The 23336-nt window shown below is 38.0% G+C and overlaps 2 protein-coding genes and 1 long non-coding RNA gene across 4 annotated transcripts; 1 reads left to right on the forward strand and 2 right to left on the reverse strand.

Annotated features, from left to right (window-relative positions):
- Window positions 1–36: 36 nt before the first annotated feature.
- On the reverse strand, window positions 37–6080 carry LOC144030919 (Golgi reassembly-stacking protein 2-like). Its single transcript, XM_077537584.1, has 9 exons — window positions 6024–6080; window positions 5486–5786; window positions 4007–4087; window positions 3719–3922; window positions 2413–2499; window positions 2211–2341; window positions 2024–2114; window positions 1854–1953; window positions 37–729 (listed from the first exon to the last, which is right to left on the reverse strand). The coding sequence occupies exons 2-9, from the start codon at window positions 5561–5563 to the stop codon at window positions 488–490; spliced, it is 1014 nt and encodes a 337-aa protein (XP_077393710.1). The 5' UTR covers window positions 5564–5786; window positions 6024–6080; the 3' UTR covers window positions 37–487.
- On the forward strand, window positions 451–2816 carry LOC144030921 (uncharacterized). Its single transcript, XR_013287390.1, has 3 exons — window positions 451–751; window positions 1513–1586; window positions 1905–2816. It is a non-coding gene; the product is annotated as an uncharacterized LOC144030921 (long non-coding RNA).
- A 2736-nt stretch (window positions 6081–8816) lies between the features above and the next one.
- On the reverse strand, window positions 8817–23096 carry gad1a (glutamate decarboxylase 1a). Of its 2 annotated transcripts, XM_077536911.1 has the most exons (17): window positions 22908–23096; window positions 22307–22586; window positions 21322–21384; window positions 20519–20677; window positions 17611–17853; window positions 17430–17520; window positions 15865–15977; window positions 15676–15791; window positions 15523–15602; window positions 14511–14565; window positions 13689–13805; window positions 13557–13621; window positions 12010–12088; window positions 11784–11933; window positions 10604–10711; window positions 10363–10452; window positions 8817–10095 (listed from the first exon to the last, which is right to left on the reverse strand). In XM_077536911.1, the coding sequence occupies exons 2-17, from the start codon at window positions 22380–22382 to the stop codon at window positions 9922–9924; spliced, it is 1779 nt and encodes a 592-aa protein (XP_077393037.1). In that variant the 5' UTR covers window positions 22383–22586; window positions 22908–23096; the 3' UTR covers window positions 8817–9921. The 2 variants fall into 2 exon arrangements, with proteins under 2 accessions (XP_077393037.1, XP_077393038.1); XM_077536912.1 differs by lacking the exons at window positions 22307–22586; window positions 22908–23096 and adding an exon at window positions 21503–21631.
- Window positions 23097–23336: the final 240 nt, after the last annotated feature.

Consider the following 23336-nt stretch of genomic DNA (forward strand, 5'->3'; position numbering starts at 1 on the left):
GACAGTTGAACAAAGATGCACACAAGCAACTTTTAATTATAAATGTTTAATATAGACAGCTCGGTTTACAACTATTTATACTTTTAACATAAAAAGTACATAAAACCTCTGGAAGTACTAATGGACATTCTGGTCCTCAAACAGTGCTTTAAATGGGTCGGTACGCATCAGTACAAAATAGCACGCGACTTCATCTGAGCATGTTCTGTTTCTCTTGCGTGTTGTCATACTCATATACTTCTATGGCTATGCTAATGTACACTGGTCTGTCCCTGAGAATGAATGAATGTCAATGTTGGCATGCTTTGAAAGTAGTTATTGATCCAGTCATTGAGCACGGTTCCATGCAGTCGATGACCCTTTTGTCAATACCACTAAACAGTCATTGGTTGAAAACAGTTGGATCCATACATGTCGGAGTGGCTCCAAAAGTGCCGTCAGAGAACCTGGCACCTAATTTACCCGGCAACAGTCGAGTAACTGCCGTTTACTTTTTTTCCACTGCAAGCACCGGGTACAAAGATGAGCCTGAAGGCATAGTGATAGTTACTGAGTCAAAGTTGATTACTGATGATGAAGTTTTGCTCGGCGAACTATGTATTTGGACGACAGTAGTGGTCAACGCGTTATTCTGTTCGACGGCAGCATCTGCAAAGGGGGTTGGGAGAGGTTCCGATGAAGACTGAGTGGATGCGGAGACTGCGACCGACTGTATTGGAGGTGGAACATCTGGAGGCACACAATACATAAGGTCAAGCTCAAGTTTGAATATTCACCTTTCAATCTTTTATTTCTTTCAATCCTAATCAAGCTGATTGTTAATAGTTGAAAACAGCCAGCTTGATGTACACTAATGTCATGTTTAGACAGAAAATGCTTATACATGTGCGAATTTTGTAGAACTATACTATATTGCGAGATCTGTTTCACATTTTAGTGAATATTTGTATTTGTCTATAAGAATGCCAACGGTTTTTGTAATTTATATATATTTTAATAAGCTGTTATACTCTAAAGATAACTCAGCTGCGTACATATACATCACACGTATGTATATTGTTCTGGTAGCTGTACTTTCCATGAGTATATATATATTTTTTATTATGTTTCTCTTATTCCCATTGTAAACAGATACAATATGTACTTTGAAGGGAAAAAAAAAATCACATTTATTTTTGCATGGTAATATTAGCTTTACTTGTTTACTTTTTTTTTTTAAATCGTTCCCCCCCCCCCCCACTTGTTCACATGGTTTTTTTGTTTTGTTTTTCTTTTTTTAATTCAGTTTGCATTGTTAAAGCTATGGGAACACGTTAATAGCAACTCCAGGCCAACATTTGTAATGTTACTTTTTTTTTTTTTAATCATTTTGTGTGTGTGTGGGGGGGGGGTTGTATATCACTAATGGTAAAAAATATACAATATATGTAGTATTTATTTATTTATTTATGTATTTATTTATTTATTTATTTTGCTCAAGTTACATAATTTTTTCCACACTTTCTCCTTTAGTTGTGCTGCCCATTCTGGTGTGAGTAGAAGACAGACATACGGATATTCTTTGCAGAGGATAAAGAATGTATGCCGTGAGTATTGTGACATTGTCTGTCCTCCTTACGTCGAGGGTATAACACCACCAAGATAGAAGCTGATTGTGTACTTGTTAAGTTTAGCTTAATTTTAGCATTAAGCTAGCACAGGGTATGTTTTGTTTTTAAATACACTGTAATTGTCTCAGTTTTGTTTAGTTTGACTTGAGCTGAGAATGACAATAAACAGCTTGGAGACTAGTTTGAACTGACCAACATGTGCCAAGTTGCAAGTCAAAACAATGGCCGTCTGACAGCTTGTACCTGTTGTAACACTGATGAGGTCAATAGATGTGTCTGTCTCTTCTGACCCAGCGGAGAGACACACTGGAGCGGTTGGAACGACAGCAGTCAGACCCGCCTCCTATTGACAACGATTCCATCTTGGTGAGTTAATATTTGAAAACCTCCCAAACGTCAAACGCTTGCGCTACCTCGTCATCAGGTGGTGGCGAAGGCTCGCTATTGTCTGAAGGCTTGGTGGGCACCCTGTGCAGGTAACCGTAGCCGATCCCGCAGCCTAGACTGAAGAGGCAACCATTTTGGGATCGTCAGTCACACCTGCTCCCGCGGGAGCCTCATCCAAATGAAGTAGCTTGGTTTCCACGGTGACTGGCGTACCTGCCCCTTCCGCCCCAGCGCAGTTTTGGGTTGACGCTCACCTCGCGGCACTCGACCGCGTCCGTGTTGTAGACGTAGAGCTTGAGCGTCTTCTTTTCGTAGATATGGAGGATCTCGAACAGACTTTTGCTCTGTTTGAACAGAAGAGCGGGTCAGCCTCTCGCCATCGTGGCCACGCCCATTGAAGGACCAAATTGACTACCATGTACAGGCGAGTGTCAGCTCCTATGATGTAGTCGGTGTAAGGTTTGAGTCCTGCCTCGGCTGCAGGAGAGTCTGGCTGCACTTCCTGGACATCCAGATCACAATAAAAGATGTTGAGAGAATGGCGGATGACATCAGCGCAAGCTGGTTGATTAATAAGCACAATTAAAGAATCTGGAACGTGAATTCGGAGATTTTATGTTTAGGAAGTCAATTGCTAAAAAACTGAATTAGGGTGAAATGAGTGAATAATTGTTTTTTTCCCCTTAATATGGCGATTGCGATTTATTATACAATTATTTTTTTCGAGGTCCATGTATCTGTATTACAACAAACTATTATAAATGTTTTGTTCTTATATGTTAGTCTTACATAAAAATAAAAGCAAATGAACCATAGAGTTGTTTAATCAAATTGAAATTGACATTGCAATGTGGTATAATGCAAATTTTCAAATCACAAAGGCTGCAATTTAGGGGGGAAAAAAATACAATCCAATGTCAATTTTTATTTGATTAATTGCTCAGACGTACACTATTTATTATTATTATTATTATTATTTTATTTTTTTTATTTTTTTACATGATCTCCTATATAATGTCGCAATGAATGGGAGCTCACTATATCATAAAATAAAATTACTTTAAAATGTTTCCAGTGGTGCTTCATGCAAGCACTGCAGGGCGGGAAAAACACAAGCAACTAACAGGTAAGCAGAGCTGCGATGTTTTTTTCCGAGGAAAAGATTAGTTTGCTGATAGCCAAAAAAAATTAAATAAAATAAAACATGATCTCTGAAAGATACAGGCTGGTAAGATAAGCTCTGCCTCTGGTTGTCATGGTGATGAAATCTGTTCTCACCACTGGTTGCCTGTCAAACGGCCTAAAATTCAGCATGACGTACTCGTGTGAAAATTGTGCTATAATTTTTGGAACTTTTTTTGATCATGTTATTAGTGCAAACTACAGTTTGTCACCTTTATGGCAAAGCCGTGTGTGCTGTTTAACATTTTCATTTGTTTTAGGGATGGGCGAGTACCGGTAGCAGGTATTGGTATCGGGATCATGCAGTCGATACCAGTATCAGCTGCTCTCTTATGGCCGTTTTATAAACAGTAGCGAGAAATGAGAATAGAAAAATTCCATTAATTTCATTCAATTTTACTAAAAAATGTTACATTTTGGTATTGGTCTTTTTTTCTTTTTTTTTACATGCATACTTGATATCTCTTCAGGCTTTTGATGCACAGAATCAGAATTCACAGCAAAATAACAAAAATGTTTTCTTTACCGCTTCTACCCACCAAGACGTGCCAAACATTGCTTCGAACTTTTTCAAAGCTGGAGAATCGGATGGTGATGCCCAGCAGCCCTGCGCCGCCCCACGTGTTGCTGGGTACGATCTCCGTCTCCCTCACGTCCTGCGTCTTGCTACTGTACAACACCAGTTTGGTGGCTTTGCCCACGTTATTCTTCACCAGGTTATCGAAAGTGTTGTTGTCTTGGCTCTGTCACATATAGCACACGTACATTTCATATCATATATGATATGGCCACACCCGTTTTTGACTGTGCATGTCGGTTTAACTTACTAGTCGAGTGTCACAAATTGCAAGGATGAAATCAAAAAACGGCTCCAGTCCTGCACGGTCAGCTGGAGAATTCTTCTTAACCTGACCAAAAAAAAAAAAAAAAAAAAAAGATGACTTGATTTGAACCCAAATTAAAATATTTTTCTTTTAAATTGTACACAGTTATTCTCAGCAGTATTATTTCTCAACTGCACTGCATCCAGGAAGTGTATATGGACTTTTTTTTTTAATTTTTTTAATTTAAATATTTTTTGTCCAATCACACGACTTCAGCTTCTGTCTAATGTCACCAGTATAGTTTTGCAGCCGATTTTTAGCAATAGGACTACATCATAGAATAAATAAATGTGTCTTAAAACATTGTAAAGTTTTATCAATTATCAATCTTGAAACTACATTTCTGATTTGTTATTATAAAAAGAAACCTTTACACTTGTCTCGCTAGCTTCGAACACATCATTTTGTGTCCTCTGATTGATTGGTCAGAACATAACTGGGAAAACAGCAACAATAAGCACATTAATACTTTTTTTTTTTTTATAGGCCTGATCCGCATCTAGAAATGTGTATGATGTACTATACATTATGATTTATGTCTTTTAAATGATTTCAAAACTCAATTTCATTGTAGTCTATGCGTTCTTTTAGTAATGTTAGAAAGCTACTTTTTATTTCTTTGGTTCATAAATGTTCTGCATTTAATAATAATAATAATAATAATAATAATATAGTAAAGCTGTTTGCCCGTGTTGGATTTTACACACACAAAAAAGAAAACAAAATCTCAGATATAGCCCACATTAAATTATGCCGAATTTGACACAATGAAAAGCTTAAAACTACTGGATACTTGCTTTATAGTATTTTCTGATTTCAAAAGTTAGAATGTAGCATATGAAACCATGCAGGTCTGTGTCATAAGTACAGGAGTGCTGCACTTAACAACTCAGTAAATCAGACCGGCGTAAATCGACGCGTGCAAGTCGCCATACCGGTTATTCTTGAAACATTTTGTTCACAACTACTTAAAATCTGGGCGCTCCCGAAGAGGCAATCGCTGATATCATTTTCTAACCAAATATCGTGGGGGAAAAAGTGCTTAAAAATAACAACTCGTGTGAAAATGTGTTGGTTGTAAAGTTGTCGCATATCCGAGGGCACTTAAACGCGCACGACGCTCACTCTACAAATTTAAATAAAAACTTTATATTTATAGCTTGTCATCAAAATAAAATGGATCAAAGGAGTTTCGTCCAGAAGTTTCTACATTATCCTGGCAACTTCCGGAATTACCAGGATGATTCCACGTAAAAAAAATAAATTAAAAAAAATCACGTCACTTTGAAATAAAGATGGCAAAGTAAATGAAATTTCTCTATAGACTCATGTGCAAACTTAATCAAATATTGACTGTCCATTCAATATTACACGTGCAATTTACATTAATTATCTCCACTTGCTGTATAATTAAGGACTTACTTTGAGGACGTGGTAGCCTACACTTTCTCCAGGTGCTATTATGTTTTTTGGTATCTGCACGCTTGTGAAGACCCCCATGCTACTCGGTTATCTCGGTGGGCTGAGTTTGCCCGCACTTGTCGTGGATTCAGACGAGTCACAAGACTTTGTTCATCATTTGCACGTCAACGTATGCGGCTCCTGGTTGGCTGGAACACATTAACTTCCGCCATGCGAATAACCTCCTCCAATGCATGTGGTGACTGAGCTCTTCCTCGCCTGCTCTGTTCTTGTTTGACAGGCTCTGGCACTAAGTCACATGCTGTCAAAAAAAAAAGAAAGAAAAAAAGAAAATGAGAGTAAATGAGAATACAGCACCGCCCCCTGCTGTCAACTAAAACTGACGTCAGAGTGTAGCGACCACGGTTTTGTGCAAATAAAAACTATTTAATCGAGCTAGATGTGGTGTGGTTTGTGTTGACCAACACTTTTCCCAAAGCATGTCATTCCAATGAGAGCTCATCAGCAAGCTCTAGAGAAGCCTGATAACGATCCTCACCTGCTTTGGAAGATGGAGACATGGAAAACGGTCTCGATAGTGCACCCGAAGGACCAGGGTTCAAAAGTTATGGGGGAAAAAAAAGTCCTCCACATAGAAATTAGTGGCTTGGGTGCAGTGTCACATGTCCCCAGCAGATGGCGCACTCCATGGTAGGGTGACGTTAAAGTCGTTTGTAATTATTCAATAATGTGATAAAAACAATAAGCGTGCCGTTAAACGTCATCATTATAGCCACCAAGGAAATATAGTTCAACAAAAAAAAAAAAAAAAACGAAAAAAAAACCCAAGAAGAATCCGTGTGGGTGGTCAATCAAAGTCGTGGTAAAAATTTAGACGAAAAACGGAGAAGCAACTGACACACGATGCTTATACTGCCCTCGTGTGGATGACCGGAGTATCTACATTCAGGGTGGGAATAGGATTGACCTGTTCATGAGATGTTAATTACTTCCGTATAGTTAATATATACAACAATCGTTGGATTGGTACTTGAGTAGATTGCATAGCTGACTACCAAGATGTGGATGCGGGAATTGGTCTTATACCCATAAAAAAAAGAATAATAACTTAAAGAAAGAAGTGTCTGATGGTGTTAATGGCTGGTGGGGACGCCTAACAAAATCCCAACCACTAAAACAAAATAAATTTATTATTATTATTATTATTATTATTATTATTATTATTATTATTTTAATATTATTATTAAATATTTTATTAGCTTTAAACTGTAATAACCAAAGTCTTAAATGATTTGAAGCCTTTGAAACCCTACTTTGAAATCCTAACCTTAGAGTTGCCGTCAAACTGGTCACATTTACAATAAGAGAGCGGCAAAGTATGTTATTTTCATTTTTATGCAACTGTCATTCAACAACATTTGTTTTGAGATTAAATATAAAAAAAAAGCACTGATTTTATGGTGTGAGTCGAGTCCATCGGCATCTTTTGTGTTCGGCATCATTCAACCGGCAAGTGAGAGATGTACTTCACCTGCTGGCAGGTCCTCTTTCAACAAGCCAATGAATAAAGCCTGACTGCAGCAGAAGCTTGCTGACACCTCAGAACTTTGTAATTGTGCTCTAAAAAGCTCGCTCAGATTTATCGGCCGGATTTGGTGGAGTTGAAACTTCTGCAAAAGTGCACAATGCTCTGTCAAGGCGAAAAGGATCTTGAAGTGGGCGTGGACTGTCCGTGCGGATGTGTTTTAACAAGTGCAAACAATACATTCATGAAAGTTGAATGTTGAATGCATTTCTATGGTGTTTTCGTTGTATGTTAGCATTAAGCTAGCAGGATCTTTCTTTAGACAGTTTGTGGGTCTTTTAGTAAGTCAATAAGTCAATGATCAGTTGTGTTAGCTCGGCTTTGTTGTTGTAAGAAAAACTTGTTTGTTTGTATATATATATATATATATATATATATATATATATATATATATATATATATATATATATATATATACACACAAACAAACACACAAAATAGTTTTTCTTACTTTACTTGAATGAGAATTAAGCTGCTGTTGCAAAATGGAGCAGACTGGTGCATGCGCAGTAAGTGTCTCACGGTCTGGTGTCCAGCAGTCAACCCTCCAGAGACACGAGCCCAAGCATAATGCAAACTCCCACGTTGTCTTCCTTTTATTTCACTGGCTTAAGCAAACCGATTAATTGAGGTTTGTAGATCATTAATTTGATTTGGCTTCCAAAGACTCCTGACATATGAAGTACTGCAAAAATGATGCATCATGCAGAATAGACGAAACGGTTTAGTGATTATTTTGACTTTTTTTTTAATTTTTTTTTTATACATGCATAAACCAAACAAACCTCTTTTTTTGTGTGTGTGTTTTATTGTGCTGCATGTAAGTACACGGAGCAGTTGGGGACAGCAGGCTCTTAACGATCGCGGCGCTCAACCATGAAACAAAGGGTTGTCTGGAGGAGGGAGGATGGGAGAGGAGCCACACAAGCAACCAGTCCATCTAACGCTCCAGTGTCCAAAAATAAAATGCAGCCAGGCGCAGCCACCAAATAGGCTCCCCGGAAAAAAGAAAAAAGAAAAAAAGAAAACAGTCTAATGCGTTTTATGAGACATCTCTAAAAGTAGGAGTAAGGAAAGAATTGTGGAGAAATCGACAAGGGGCGATATCTTGCATAAATAACTGCAGATAATTTTGTACCGTTTAGTGACAATTTTTAACCAATTTAGTCTTGGTCTATGGAAACAAAATTGTGATGCTTGTATTTGTTAAAAGAACATTCTGACATCTGAAAATTAGAATATAGGTTTAAAATGTGTTAGAATGTTTGCTTTGATGTCATTCATTTAATTTAGTAGGATTTTATAATTTGTAGTTAGCTTTGTTTTTGAAGTAACATTTTTTAGCTGTTGTACAAGTATATAAATCCGTATGTAGCTGTAGCTAGTAGCTACATAAGCTAGTTAGCTCTATCTATCTATCTATCTATCTATCTATCTATCTAATTTCAGCTATAGTATAGCTAGCTAGGTAGCTAGCTAGCTAGCTATACTACATATAGCTAGCAAGGAGCTAGCTAGCTATACTATACATGAAATCACCTAAATCATTACAGATAATTTAATTCTACCCCTGAAATGAAATTATGAATAAATAAAATATAAAATTAGTGTTTGGTCCAGTTTTTGTTTCCTGGGGGGAAAAAATGAAGAAAAAGATGACTTAGGCCATTATTTTAAGAAGGTTTTGATAATCAACATAACCTAGATTAGTATTTAAAGGTGAAAAACACGTTTCCACAGACGCTCGACAGCTCATATCTTTATTCAAACTGTGGTCACAACAGTAATACTTTGGAAATGAGAAGTTAAAGTGCCTAAATTGACATTTTATCTGATTCCGGAATGTTGTTTAGTTCTTATTACAATAGCAAACACTGTGCGAGTTAAATTCTTCATGATAAACACTCCTTCAGTTCTCCACGAAAAAAAAATGTGCCTTTGGCGAGCATGTTGCTGGGACGAACACGTAATCGTAGAAACAATCGTTGTCGTTAGCATTTCAGCATTGTGCTTTTCTTCCAACAAAAAGACTTTGCACAGTTAACACAACACGTATTGCACAGCAATCTTCTATAAACGTGATTTTATCCTTAAGGGCAACGAACACATTCGATAATGGAACTCAACCCATCTTTGGTTCACTAAAGCACATAAAAGATGATCTATAAAAAATATATAAATAAATAAACATGACAAAGAATATTTTACACATGAAAAAGTATAGCAGATTAAATAGTCACAATTATATTCTTATAGTTAAAGTAATACATCTGTTACAGAGTATGGCTGATTTACATATAAGGTTCTGTCACCGTAAAACACAATTTGTAACAATACTATACACAATCTACACCAAAAATATCTAAAAAGACAGCCATTATAAGTACAATACATGTTACATTGACTGCATCATACTGTTTATACTTGAAATTACCACCAATGTGATGTCCAAGGGAATGATTGATTTGAGCATAAACAACATGGTCCATCAACGTACAGGTACATATATACTGTATTATGCATAACTTACATGTCAATGCTTTAAGGTTGTGCTCTTTTGTCACTTTTTTTTTTTTTTTAAACGTACAATCAGTCTTCTAAACTATTCTGCATAGAATACATGACATTTTTAGTGGTCACTTATCAGTCGATAAGAGCAAATGCTCCATATTCCCAGTAAGCATCGCAGGTCACAACATTAGGTACACGACGCAATGAGAACAAACACAAACAAAATTACAAGTAGACATTTTGATATGGTGTTTGTACTGGTGCTCACCAGATTGCGCAAGCGTACCTAATGATGTGTCCTCCAGTGTATTTGCACGTATGTATGAAGTACATTTCGCTCTTACAAATCCTGCCCGAGTCTTTCGATTTCCTCCACCAGAAAGTCGATATCCGACCTCGTAGCAGCCGCGTTGGAGATGACCATGCGGAAGAAGTTGACCTTCTCTCCTTGAGGCTGGTAGCCCACCATCGTGGTGCCGGACTCCATCATCATGGCCTTGATCTTTGGCGCCACCTTTGGAGGAAATCATGTTTGTTCAAACTCACATCCGATCAGTGGGACCTCGAAAGCCTCCCACAAATGGAGCCAAAACTTAAAATGAGATTGACACAAATACACAATATGTTCACAATGCCCCTTTGGAACTGTAACACTGAGATATGACTTGCTTAGTTAGTTGTTTTTCCAGAAAATGTTGGTTAGATTCCAAATCGAAGGTTCTTTAGAAGCGTTGGACTTTCTCTCGGAAATGAATTTTGAAGCAGATTAATGAGTGGTTACCTTGTGCAACCTCTCTTGTCTCTCTTTACCAGCAGGCATGTCACGTAGACTCAGCGGAAAGTACCAGAAGCATACGTTGGTGTGCTGCGGCTGATAAGAGAAGGAGCATTTGTAATAAAAGCTGATATGCGCTCACACTGACGCAACATTAGGTCCTCTGTTGCAATTTGGCGAGACGAGCGCAGTAATAGAAATTTTTGCTACATGGGAGTGTTGTAGCGCTTTGGAGAAATGATCTCACCTCTGTGTTAAATACCATCTCGAAGCCTTCTCTGTCTTTGACTTTGTGGTAAAGGTACGATGACAGTTCCAGACAGTTGTCGATATGTTGTTCGAATCCCACAGTTCCCTTTTGAGGTAAGGAAAAACAAAAACAAAAAAAAGTGTTTGTTGATATTTTATGACATCGTTCCGACAATATAAATTTGTTAAAATAGTTGTAAAACAGCTCAACAACTGCTGGCAACAAAAGTGAGTACACCCCTAAGTGAAAATGTTGAACTTGGGCCCAATTAGCCATTTTCCCCATTCCTGGTGAAAACACTTAACAAAAAGAGCTTGTTGCAACATGACCCTGGCTGATCTCTTATACTCTGTCGCCATCTACTGGCCGTTTTTTTTTTTTTGTAATAACTACCATTGCTTTAAGCCATCTCTTCATGTCAGAAGCTGCATCAAAGCCTTCTGTATGTTCTTGCATTTAAAAAAAAAAAAGTGTAAACAGTTTTGGAAGGGAAGGACAAAGTATTTAAAAACGTTTTTTTCATGTTTTTGGGATTGATTAAGTTAAAGTCAATCAAAAAAAAAAATCTTAATATGTTCAATGCAGCCCTCACAAGTCTAAATATGGTATTCTGGTTAATATTGCGTCAGTGGAATATGAGTTCATCAGCAGTTTTTAGCAATATCAGAGGGCGGCCATTTTGCTACTTGCTGTCGAGTGCAAACAACATCACAATTGCTCAGGTCTCAGGTAACAACCAATCACAGCGCAGCTTCAGAAAACCAGTGAGCTGTGATTGTTCGTTTCCTGAGCAACTGTGATGTCATCTTCAGTCGACGGCAAGTGGCAAAATGGCCGCCCCCTGAGATGGATAAAAACGGCTGGATTTGGCTTCATAACTCATATTCCACAAATGTTATATTAATCCGAATGTCATGTTTAGACTAGTGAGGTCACATATAACATATTGTCAAGAAATGTTTACGGTTGACGTCTGCTTTAATAATAATCAATGATAATTATCTATGTGAAGACAATGATCATTGATCATTTTTCACCATAATGATCAACAAACATTTAACAAGGTAGGAAACGGATAAATATCGAAGTCACAAGACAACAACAACATTTCCATGATCTATATAAAATATGAATACCAATATAGAAAATAGGAATACACAGTAGTGTATGTAGGCACCTTTGCCTTCCACATGAGCCAGAACTTGAATATGTCAACATGGCGACCGCACTGAATGGCCTTGTCTCCCGTGTCGTACGCCACGTCGTATTGCTTGTCTGGCTGGAAGAGGTAGCCGGCGCACATGGAGTTGCAGCCTTGTAACAAGCCCTGGAAGCGTGAAGAGGATCAAAATAAGTACAAGAGACCACCAAAACGGAAAACAAACTTTCGCTCTCTTTCTCACCTTCTCTCTGACCAGTATGGCGGAACACTGCAGCGGCACCCCCATCATCTTGTGGGGGTTCCAGGTTACTGAGTTGGCTCTGCACACATCAGAGAACTTCGATGAGTTCAGCTCTGTTCACCTGTTTTGCCGCGGACCGATCAATAGTCACTAAAGCTTACGATACACGCGAGGGGAGAATGTAATGTTGGTAGTTTATAAAACCTGTCAGATGTTTGCGGTTGAGTGCAGCTTGTCATGAGAATTTGAAGTTGGATTTTCTACAAAAAGTAAGATGGTCTGACTGGGAGAGAGCAAGTGGTGGGATTGGGAAGTAACAAAACGCAAATATTTTATTGTAGTTCAAAGCGTATATATAAACACTAGAGTTGGCAATGTAACCGCTTGTCGGCCATCTTAGGACAGGATATCGCTCTGGTTCAATGTGCTGTAGTCAGCATTGTTTTCTTTTTCTTTTTTTTTCCTTTTAATTTTTAAATGTGGCATAGTTGTTCGTGTCATCTCTTGTGTCGTATCTAACAACTAAAATGAAACTATTTTAAAGTCTATGCTCCACTGACTGTAATGTTCTGAATAATCAAGTAGCCCTGTCCCAAGATGGCCGCGCTGTGGTTACGTTTCTTCCCATTGGCTCACAGAGCGGATGAGCCATCTAGTATTTATATCTTGTGTTCAAAGTTATGAATGGTGTTTATCCATCGAATGACGGTGCAACAGCGATTTGGTATTGAAACAAGTAAATGTATTTTTTTGTGATGAAGTAGAAACGACTGTACATTTGTTTTTTGATTGTATGTGGTCACAGACATTGTGGATTGATATACATGACTGGCTTCATCCGAAAGTTTTCCAATTAAGAGAATTTTCTCAAGAAGATGTATCTTTTGGTGTTGTTTTATAAGATGTTATTGATGACTATCTGGTTAACGCAATTCTTATCCTGGGTAAAAAAAATTATACACAAATGTAAATTCTTGAAGGTGAAACCAAATTTCGACCATTTTCACAACGAGTTTGTTTCTTTTTCGAAAAGACTTAAATGGATGAAAAATAGGAATGCTATGAAACTTGTTTGTATAATGGATAAATACATGTTAAAAGCCCTAGTGTTTTTTTTTGTGTGTTTTTTTTAATTCATTTTTATTTCATTTGTTGTATTCTGGTTCCTGATAGGATTTTGTAATGTATATATTTGTTTTTCATATTAATTAATGAATTAATAAAAAAAAAAAAAATCTTGGGTTCAAAGCCATGGAACACCATTGCTACAAAACTAAAGGTTTTATTTCTGATACCGACAATTTTACTCATTTTTTAAATGCATACATTTTTACTTAATTTAAGTACATTTTGGTCATTTTACTTTTATCTGAAATATCTGTAGCCTGTTGACACGTTTGATTTACACAACAGTTTTTTTAAAAAGTAAAATTAACATCTTTGAAATCGTAAATTAAATAAATGGTTTTCATATTTTTTTGTGGCGGAAAAACATCCAGTCATAATCTTTGTTCAGTGCTAACTCTACCAGTGTATTATTGTTTTACCTGTGGACTCCATTCAGCTTGTGTCTGTGCTTCCTCGACATCAGCAAACCTCCTCCCCAAGCACCCTGCACACATTCTTGCACTAATCGCAACACATACTCTCAAAATGTACACTTAGTGACAATCCCTTACGTCCACATGAAGCCACATGTTGTATTTTTCACAAATGTCAGCGATCTCGTTGATGGGATCGAAGGCGCCGTAGACGGTGGTGCCGGCCGTGGCGTTCACATACATGGGGACGAAGCCCTGCAAGGGAACAACACGTCGCTAATGATGTTCTTTCCCTGACATCGAAACGACGGGATGGAGCATTTCTGTAATCATGCACTCCTGCTCTCTGCAGATATGGTTTGAACAAAATTGCTTGCCCGCCCCCTCCAGCCCTCGCATCACTTTGCCTTGAAGAATGACTTGCGGCACTTTGCTCCAAAGGAGCCTCATATGAGAGCGGACCCAAGGCATTATTAATATAACCTCGTTTGCCCTGGCAAACTGCAGCAGACTGTAGATGAGTGCCTCATTGTAAACTGGATGGAAAAATACAGTAGCAGTTTGAATTTGAGCAAATTATTCCAGCCTGAAAGACTCAGTAAACTTTTGTTTTGGTACTACAACCACAGGAAACATCTGCTGATATCCAGTAAGATTTGAGAAATGAGTGGTGAGGAATATACATAGAAGCTATAGAATATAATCTGCTTAAAAAGTTAGAATTCACTGACGCCAATGCTATTTGCAAGCTTGTTTTACATTGTTAGCATCAAGCTAAACAGACTTGTAGTATATTTTGGGATGATAGTTTGTAGTATGTTTACTATTAGACAACTTTTTAAGAGGGCTTGTGTTTTTTCACTATTTACGGTAATTCTGTTTCCATTATTTCCAATGGGAACATTTGTTTCTATACGCTGTAGTTTGAGTGCCAATTAGAAAATGATCGGGAATTCTTACCTTTTGCTTGGCTTCGATTGCTTTGGCTTCCAAATCAGCAGGGATGACTCTTCCTCTGGAAAAAAAACATTCATTTATCAGCAAGGTTATTAAAGTTGATGAAAAATAAAGAAATAAGCATTAAAAAAAACTTTTAAATGAATAAAATAAAATAAAACCAACTATAATTCTCGTAAAAATGTCATTTGTTTTCATCTATGAGCTTTTGGAGATTACTTTAAATGTATTAATTTCAGTATTAGTGTTCAGCCATTAAAAAAACAAAACAAAAAAACTAACAAACCTACTCTAAAACAAATATAATTTTAAAAACTAAAGTAAAAGTGTATGGAAGACAAACATTTTTGAGTGACAAATACTTTCAAACATATTTAAAATGACTCAAACATATTTGCAAGTATGTTTAAAACTAAACTAAAACTAACACTAAAACTAAAAACTAAACTAAGGTGGAGCTTTTTTTTTTTTTTTTTTTTAAACACAAAACCTAATAAATCTGCTGTAATGACTGATTAAAACTAACCGAATTTTAAAAAACTCAAGTTTCAAGCATGGAAACATTTTGGGTGGCAAATACTTTCGAACATACTTGCAAATACATTTAAACATATTTAAATACATTCAAAAGTATTTGCAAATATGTTTGAACGCACTTGTAGGCTAAACGCTAAAAAAAAAAAGCATTTTCTCTCCCATAATGCCACGGGGCATTGACTTGCGCATGCGCATACCCTGTGACATCATGCTGAACTGAAATGATGCACTACAGTTATAATACTTTTTCGAACATATTGATATAATCTAGGTTAAATGCGAAAAAAATAAAAATAATTTTTTGCGTGTGCATGCGCAAATCAATACTCCATGACGTTGTGGGAAGAAATGCTAAGTTTTTAGCATTTAGCCTAAGTATGTTTAAACATATTTTCCAGTCCAAAAATGTTTACTCCATATTGGCAGGTCCACACTTCCATAAAAACGAACTAAAAAAAATAAACAAACAATTAACAACCTCTCATCTGTTTTGAGCAGAATCAAGTTGTCCGTTCCGAAACCCAAAGCCGCGCTGGCCTTTTTGATTGAGTAGTGGCTCTGCCAAAAGAGAGTTTCAATCAGCATCTCATCTACGTGACGCGGCATCAAAAGGTCAGCGTGTCGGACGAACATGCTCAGAGGTGAAGAGAACCAGTCGGGGTGCAGCTGCCATGCCTTTGCTTTTCACCTCGGGGAAGAACTTGTAACGCGCGATCATCACGCCGTACATGTTGGAGATGGCTCCTCCTGCGGGAAAGCAGACGGGCTCGCTCAGCAGTCGCGAGTCCGCTCGAGCGTGACACGAGCGCCGCGCTCTTACCCGGAGAAAATATTCCATCGCCCTCCCCCTCGGGCCAGCCGATGAACTCTCGCATCTTTTTCAGTGTCAGTTGCTCCATCAGGACGAAGACGGGCGCGATCTCGTAGGTGAACCTGTGACACGGAAAATGCATGTAACTGGTGAGGGGAAAAAAAAGAAAAAAAGTTGACATTCTTATCCTTGCTATCTTGGATTTCTACACGGGTCATACCACATTTGTTGTGAAATATTCACGAGTAGGGATATTCGATGCCACTTTTTTTTTTCAAACCGTCACCGATACCAAGTATGTAAAATTTCATTTAATAATAGATATTTCTTTCTGACACAGATGATGATTCAGTCAAACTTCTTCAGCATAGCATCATATGCTGCCAAGAAGGAATCAATATCAGATTTTTTTTTTTTTTTTTTTTTTTAAGTATTGGTGGCTGGTTACAGCACCCTCCACGAGTACCCGATACCTTAAGTTAAGACCAGTATCAGTCCGATACTTACACCAGGGGTGAGAGAGAAGAGTCAATATCAAATTTCTGCAGCTGATGAATACTGCAGCTGATTAACACTGACCCGTTTTGGAGCAGTGCAGTGCACAGTTTTGCACATTAACATTTATTTATTTATTTATTTATTTATTTATACAACTGTAATTCTAAATCCAAAGATTATGTCTTGTAACAAATTAAATAAAACATTTTTTTTTTTTTTTGCTCAAAATATGCACCACAAGTGCTGTTGCGCAACACCTGGCCAATCCGCCCCCCCAAAAACAGTCAAAGAAAAGAAAGCTTTTAATATGGATGAAAAAAACAAACATTTAATAAGTAATGAACGATATGTGCTACATGAACAACAGGCCTGATATGTCGATACTGTGCGCTGAGGTTCAAGACCCAAAATCACATTAAATATTATTATTATTATTATTTATTTATTTATTTATTTATTATTATATATTATTTTATTTTTATTTATTTAGTTTAAATTTATTATTATTATTATACTATTATTATACTGTATTATTAATTTTGTTAAATGACTTTTTTTAAGTTGGATAATTTAAGCGTTTATTCATTTCATAAATATGAGAGGGATGTTATTTGAAAGTATTAAATAAGCTTTAACCAAGCGCCTTTCTTTAAAGTTCAAAATGTTTTGGTGGATGTAGAAATAAATTGTGCTCTCTGTAGTAGTTTATTGATTTCATAAATGCAACACACTGTAGTTTTTTTTTTTTTTTTTTTTTATATATATACGAAACAAAAATCTATACGCTGTGTTATCTTCACTTTATTTATTTAAGGTTGCCGTCCCGTCCTATCGCCTCTCTCTGGGATTGTTACGCCACTGGAACTATAGCAACACATCAGGAAACGACGCCACCACTGTGGATGTGAATCAATATGTAATTTAGTTGGCCTGCAGGGCGGAATCATGTGAACACAGTGAGGGCAGACCAATGGGGACGATCCAAAGTGGGTGGTGTGGCTCTACTGGCATCTTGTTTTGGCACATTTGATGTTTTTGTGTGACTTTGTGCACTTTTGAATGCGTATAATGCTCACATGTTGGTGTTGGCCGTGGAGGTGAGCCACTCTCCTGCCAAGCCGACAATGTCCAACCCAGTGGACAGCTGGTTGAAGAACCTGGGATGACCTGCACATTGACCAATCAAAAGAGACCAGGAAGAAGGTAAATGCTACGCTAACGACTGAGCTTCTCTGGATCTCTTGGTCCCGCCCTCACCTGTCCTGACGCCATACTTGAGAGTGTCCCGGCAGTCCACCAGGATCTGCTCCAGGGACTCGGGCTGGTCCGAGAGCTCCAGGTTGAAGCCTTCCATGCCCTCCAACAGCTGGTGCGGGTGGTGGAAGTCCAGCACCTTGGTGGATCTGTCGAAGGTTTTGCGGATGTAGCTGGTGAGGATTTCCACCACCTCCAGCAGGAACTGCATGGTGGGCTCCTCTCCATTTTTGGCAGGTAACAGCTCTGCCGTGGGGAGAAAAAAAAACTCACTTGGCGAGCGTGGTGGCTAATTTTAAATAATAGAAAATAGGGGTGTTAAAAAAAAATCGATTCGGCGATATATCGCGATACTACATCGCGCGATTCTCGAATCGATTCAATAAAAAAAAAAATTCGAATTTTTTTTTTTAAGAGCTCAGAATTGTTCATTCGGTAGTCTTACCGATTCAACGTCTTATCATCATTGCCTTTTTTTTGTGTGTGTGTGTGTGTGTGTGTGTGTGTGTGTGTGTGTGTGTGTGTGTGTGTGTGTGTGTGTGTGAATCGATTTTTAAACTTCCATTTTTAATGGAAAAATATTCAACAAAACGTCTGACTTCGGGTTAGGATTCACACCTTAAGCATGGAAGAATGTTATATGAACGGAACATTAAGCCTTAATATTTTATTTTAATGCTGTTCAAACATGAAACAGATTACAACCTCTATAAGACTGAAATTTCAGATAAATAAATAATACATTTTCATATAAATCTTACACTCTACAAGCGTACTGATTAGTATTTTCTAAATTTGAATGAAAAAAAATCGCAACAATCGACTTATAAATTCGTATCGGGATTAATCGTATCGAATCGAATCGTGACCTGTGAATCGTGATACGAATCGAATCGTCAGGTACTAGGCAATTCACAGCCCTAATAGAAAATCAGATTCAACTATGAAGCAGTGTTTTACACAAGGGATATAAAAAGTCTACACACCCCTGTTAAATGGATTTTGTGATATAAAACAAATTTCACCCAAATAAATAATTTCAAAATGTTTGACACAATTAATGAGACCTCTTCAAGATGGAAAATAACCAAAAATAATGTAGTTGCATAAGTGTGCACACCCTCATCACTTGGAAGTTGCCGATGTTCAAAATTAACCTTAAATGAGGGCCAATTTAAAATGCCTCGGATAAATCCCAAAATAAGTTGTCAGTTGTTCTAGTCGCCTTTTGCTGACATTTTCTTTTTTTGATTTCAAATGAAGGGCCTGAGCTGACATTGCAATTTTAGCGATCTTGGCCTTAGCTTCAAATGAAAAAAAACAACAACACATTAAGGGTTAAAAAAAAAAAAAAAAAAAAAAGAAAGAAGAAAAAAGATTTATCTTGATCTCTTTTTTCCCCCCCATATCACCAAAACTTTGAACAAGGGTGTGTAGACTTTTTATATCCACAGTATATCTAATAGATGCAATGTTCACCTAATATGTAATAATATTGCAAGTCCCTGTAACATTATGCACACTTTTAACATTTAAACTGTGTGTCGCTAACACAATATAGGAAGTAAAAGTTAAACACAACTGAACTGCAATTCTTTCACATACCACAAGAGGGAGCCCACATGCCACTTGTGTTAGTTTTGTTCGCGCGGAAATGTCAACAGTTTTGCTTTTGTTTTGAGAAATAATATTGGTTTGTCTCCCATTTACAAATTAGCTACACTTGCATAAATCTAATGTCAACTGACATCTTTTGAAATAATTTCTTCATTAATTCTACGTAATTTATTTCAGGGTAGTAGAACTACATTGGGTCATGCTGTTTCTAATAGTTTGTCACTCTCATGACGCAGTTAAGTTCAAGCCTGCTGTGAACAGCCACAATGATAAACACGTTTAATAATCATTTCCCCTGGAAGTGCATGAGCTTGGGCAAGATAATGGGCCTGCAAGTTTAATTTAAGAAGGCCAGTGTTGACAACTGACAACATTTAGTGTACTTAAAGTATCTGTAGTTAATGTGAGTCTACTGCCTAATCTGGAAATAAGCCATACAGGTAAAAGTTACATTTTTTTCGAGTTGTTATCATATGGCTTATTCAGCATTTTTAATTTTTATTTTTTATTAGTCAGTTCACAATGTTAGCAAAGCTATGCAAGCATATTGTATTAATTCCTTCATTTTCCTCACTGCTTACTGCTCACAAGGGTCGCAGGGGGTGCTGCAGCCTATCTCAGTGGGCTTTGGGCAGTAGGCGGGGTACACCCTGAACTGGTGAAGCATATTGTATTGATATTATAAAAAAACAAAAAAAACAAACCCTACAACCACATTTAATGTTTTCCTCATTGTGCCTAGTTGTCAAAATGCATAATAGACGAAGTCAAATTTCATTTAGTACTTTTATCAATACATTTCAGAGTCTGCAATCTTCAGCATGATTTGTTACTCGATTAACAAAGGACATTTTGATTTAATAAAAGTCCTGCCAATTCAAGCTAGATATTTGTTTAAAAAAAAAAAAAGAAAAAAAAAAAAAAAAACAATAACGTGTGACATATTTTTTCTTGTACTTGGTACAAGCACAATGTAAGTTAATAGAAAATGGGGACTGTTTTGTGCATTTTTCCCCATCATTCCAATTTATCAAATTAAGAATTATACAAAATTATCAGTAAAAAACACATTTTTACTTTAATACTTCAGCATATTTCAGAGATCTTCTACATTTAGCAGTATTTTTCCTGTTATTATACATTTACACTCTATTACACATTTATTACACATTTATTACACTATCATGGCTGCGATAGTGGCCACCAAGTGACAAGTCAAGCCCTATCATTCATTTTACTTGGCACCCCCTCTCAATTTCCAGACATTGTGTCCAAATGACTTTTTTCCACCCACCTCTGGCAAACAAGTTGGAGAAGTCGCTCTCCGTGCGTGTGAAACGCGCGCCCCCGCCGCCGTTGTCGCAGGTGTGCATGAAGCTCCTGGCCGCGCGCTCCTTGAACGTTCCCGCGAACCTGCTGCGGTCCTCCACGTTGTTGTTCTTCTGCAGGAAACCTAGAAAAGTCCGCAGCATATACATGATGGGTATTTGCGCCTGCAACTGTTTTTCAACTCTGCTCCTTACTGGGCCTAAAGAGGCCCCTTGTCATGGAAGGGAGGGAGGGGGGGGTGGTGGGGGGGTGTCAACATGACGACATCAGCAGCTAATCAAACCGCTGCTACAATTCGTACTAACGCGTTACATTTGAGTGAACACGTAGCAGACCCCAGATCAGCCACAAAAAAAAAAAAAAAAGGTGCTAATAAATCAGAAAATTACAATCTCAATACCGTGCAGCTCCTTTGGACATTTATTGCAAATCTATTGATGGGCTTTTTTTTTTTTTTTTTTTTTTTTTCATGGCAGTCCTTTTATGATGCAGATGAAGACTGCCGGCTAATTAAACGCTCCTGATGAAAGCGGCGGAACGTGTCGGTCAAAAAGTGTGCAGCCCACCGGTGCGTGACAGTCACTATTATGGGATGTGTCAGCTCGCATCAAGCGGCTGAAATAGACTCTCGGGGGTAGTACGTTGTAAAACCCATCGCTAATTCTCTCCTTTGATTTCATCAGCTTCCACTCAGCAGCGATATTGAACTTAATCACTCATGTTGTGCGGATTTTACATTTAGGAAAAATATATATTGTGTACACTTACCACAAATCTTCATCCCCAGTTTTCTTGTACATCCATGAGCAACTCCGCACCAAGCGTCATAGCCTAAATACATATAAAAGTGCTTCAAAATAATCGGAATAAATTGACAGTCTAACGCAATAATAAGCAAGTTTAAACAGCATTTCGATGGCCCTCTACACTTGAACCCCCCATGACTTACCTAAATTCACTTTAAATTAATTATCTCTCAGGTTGAAAAATGGCACTGAGTAAGAAAAAAAAAAGAAAAGAAAAAAAGATGCAAGACAACACGGCGGAGCCTTATCGTGGCTTCACAGACGCCAGCGTGGAGGGGAGGGGGCACTTTGGATAGGGGGGGGGGGGGGTATGGGGGGGGGGGGTGTCAGGCAATGAAATGGTTCTTTAAAAAAAAAAAAAAAAAAGGCAATTTAGTGATGAAGGTGGGACCAAATCGACATTTTAACCCTCTGCTTTGGCTCATTAGACATCACAGAAATCACTGGCCTGTGCTCAGCTGTTTTATTTATTTATTTATTTATTATTTATTTAAAATACACGAACAAAACTGACTGAAACAAACACATGACAGAATACATCACTATTCACTGGTCTTGTTTTGTTCTTGGAAATATTTCCTCGGCCTGCAAAATGCTCATGTTCCATTAAGGCCAATTTAACATGGCTCAATTAATTGCTTGCCACTTACAGGCTCTCTCTCTCTCTTTTTACATGCCTGCATCCCTGCATGTGGCCGCTGATACAACACAGACAGACAGCAAAAACAATAAATAAATACATAATAAATAAAATAAAATTAAAAATAATAATAATAATAATAATAATAATAATGTCCAGGGGGTCCGTAATGCAGCAAAGAAAGAACGTCTTTCAACATCCCCCCCCCCCCCCCCCCCCCCTTTGAATGGGAATGATTAATGACCCACGAAATGGGCCTAAATAACACGCGTGGAATCGCATTTTATTTTATCCGCCGAGCACCTACTTGAGCCCGGTGGCCGTAAATTTGTCGCGTTGGGATCCGGATCGCCATCGGACGACGAGGACGGTGCAGACGCCATCAATCCAGTGCAGACTCCCGGCAGCCAAAGTCCTCAGCTTCTCCCCTCCGTTGCCCCCACCCGCCCACTCCCAAAAAGCCAAAGAAAAACAACAACAAAAATATCCTCGTCTTTTTTTTTTTTTTTTTTTTTTTTTGTCAGTGGAGGACTATATCCAAGAAGAGAGGAGCGACTCACAGGTCGGCAGAGAAGACAATCCACTTGCTGCTTTAACAAAACACATTTCAGTGCATTTAAGAAATGATTTTTCAAATTGCACTCATTCAAGTTGCATGGATGCAACAATCGTTTCATCAGTGTTCGATTAAAACGCGATACAGGCCATTAATTAACCATTAAAAAAAAAAAAAAAAAAGTCAACATGCATCCTAAAAAAATACCCTTAAATCGTATCAATTTTTCTATCTATTTGCACAAACTATATTAAATCCGATTTCAAAGCGAGTTCGATGACACCACCTGTTACAGCACATCCACAAATAATAAAGCTGGTTTTCATTTCCTTGAGTTTGCGTGCACGCTTACCGTGGACGAGCTGACGATCGAGTCGCAATCCAAACTCGATCTGCGGTGCCACGCAAGGTGACCTTGTCCGGTCTGGAGTTGACATTTAAGCCCACGAATGAGGATTCATCCTCAGCCGTCCTTGTGTGTGTTTGTCGCCACTGGTTCCAGGTAGCTCTCTTTCTCAGCCCAGTGAGACTTTTTTTTTGGGAGGGGGGGCGGGGGGGGGGGGGGGGGTTGTTGATGCTCTCCTCCGAGTCCTCGTCACGGACCTCAAGTTTGATGCTGGTGGAGCAACACATGGGGTGGGGGTGTTAGTGAGGAGGGTGAAAACACAAAGAAGATGACATATAGTCACAATCAAACCTTCAATCGTTTACCATTTCATGCCCCTCCCACATCCTCGTATTTCCTATCAACAGTCATTAATCTTCCAGGAAATACAACACT

This window comes from Festucalex cinctus, chromosome 11, assembly GCF_051991245.1.
Source record: "Festucalex cinctus isolate MCC-2025b chromosome 11, RoL_Fcin_1.0, whole genome shotgun sequence".
NCBI classification, from domain to species: domain Eukaryota; kingdom Metazoa; phylum Chordata; class Actinopteri; order Syngnathiformes; family Syngnathidae; genus Festucalex; species Festucalex cinctus.

Bases quoted from the DNA above. Each gene is read 5' to 3' on its own strand.
- LOC144030919 (XM_077537584.1), bottom strand. From the start codon at position 5,563: ATGGGGGTCTTCACAAGCGTGCAGATACCAAAAAACATAATAGCACCT. The intron at 2,500-3,718 runs GTGGGTAGAAGC...CTGGATGTCCAG, and splicing joins GCAATGTTTGGCACGTCTTG to GAAGTGCAGCCAGACTCTCC. The intron at 730-1,853 runs GTACAAGCTGTC...GTGTGCCTCCAG, and splicing joins CCTCATCAGTGTTACAACAG to ATGTTCCACCTCCAATACAG.
- gad1a (XM_077536911.1), bottom strand. From the start codon at position 22,382: ATGGCGTCTGCACCGTCCTCGTCGTCCGATGGCGATCCGGATCCCAAC. The intron at 14,566-15,522 runs GTTGTTAATTGT...TTTTTTTTCCAG, and splicing joins CTGCTCAAAACAGATGAGAG to AGGAAGAGTCATCCCTGCTG. The intron at 12,089-13,556 runs GTAAAACAATAA...TGATGTGTGCAG, and splicing joins AAGCTGAATGGAGTCCACAG to AGCCAACTCAGTAACCTGGA.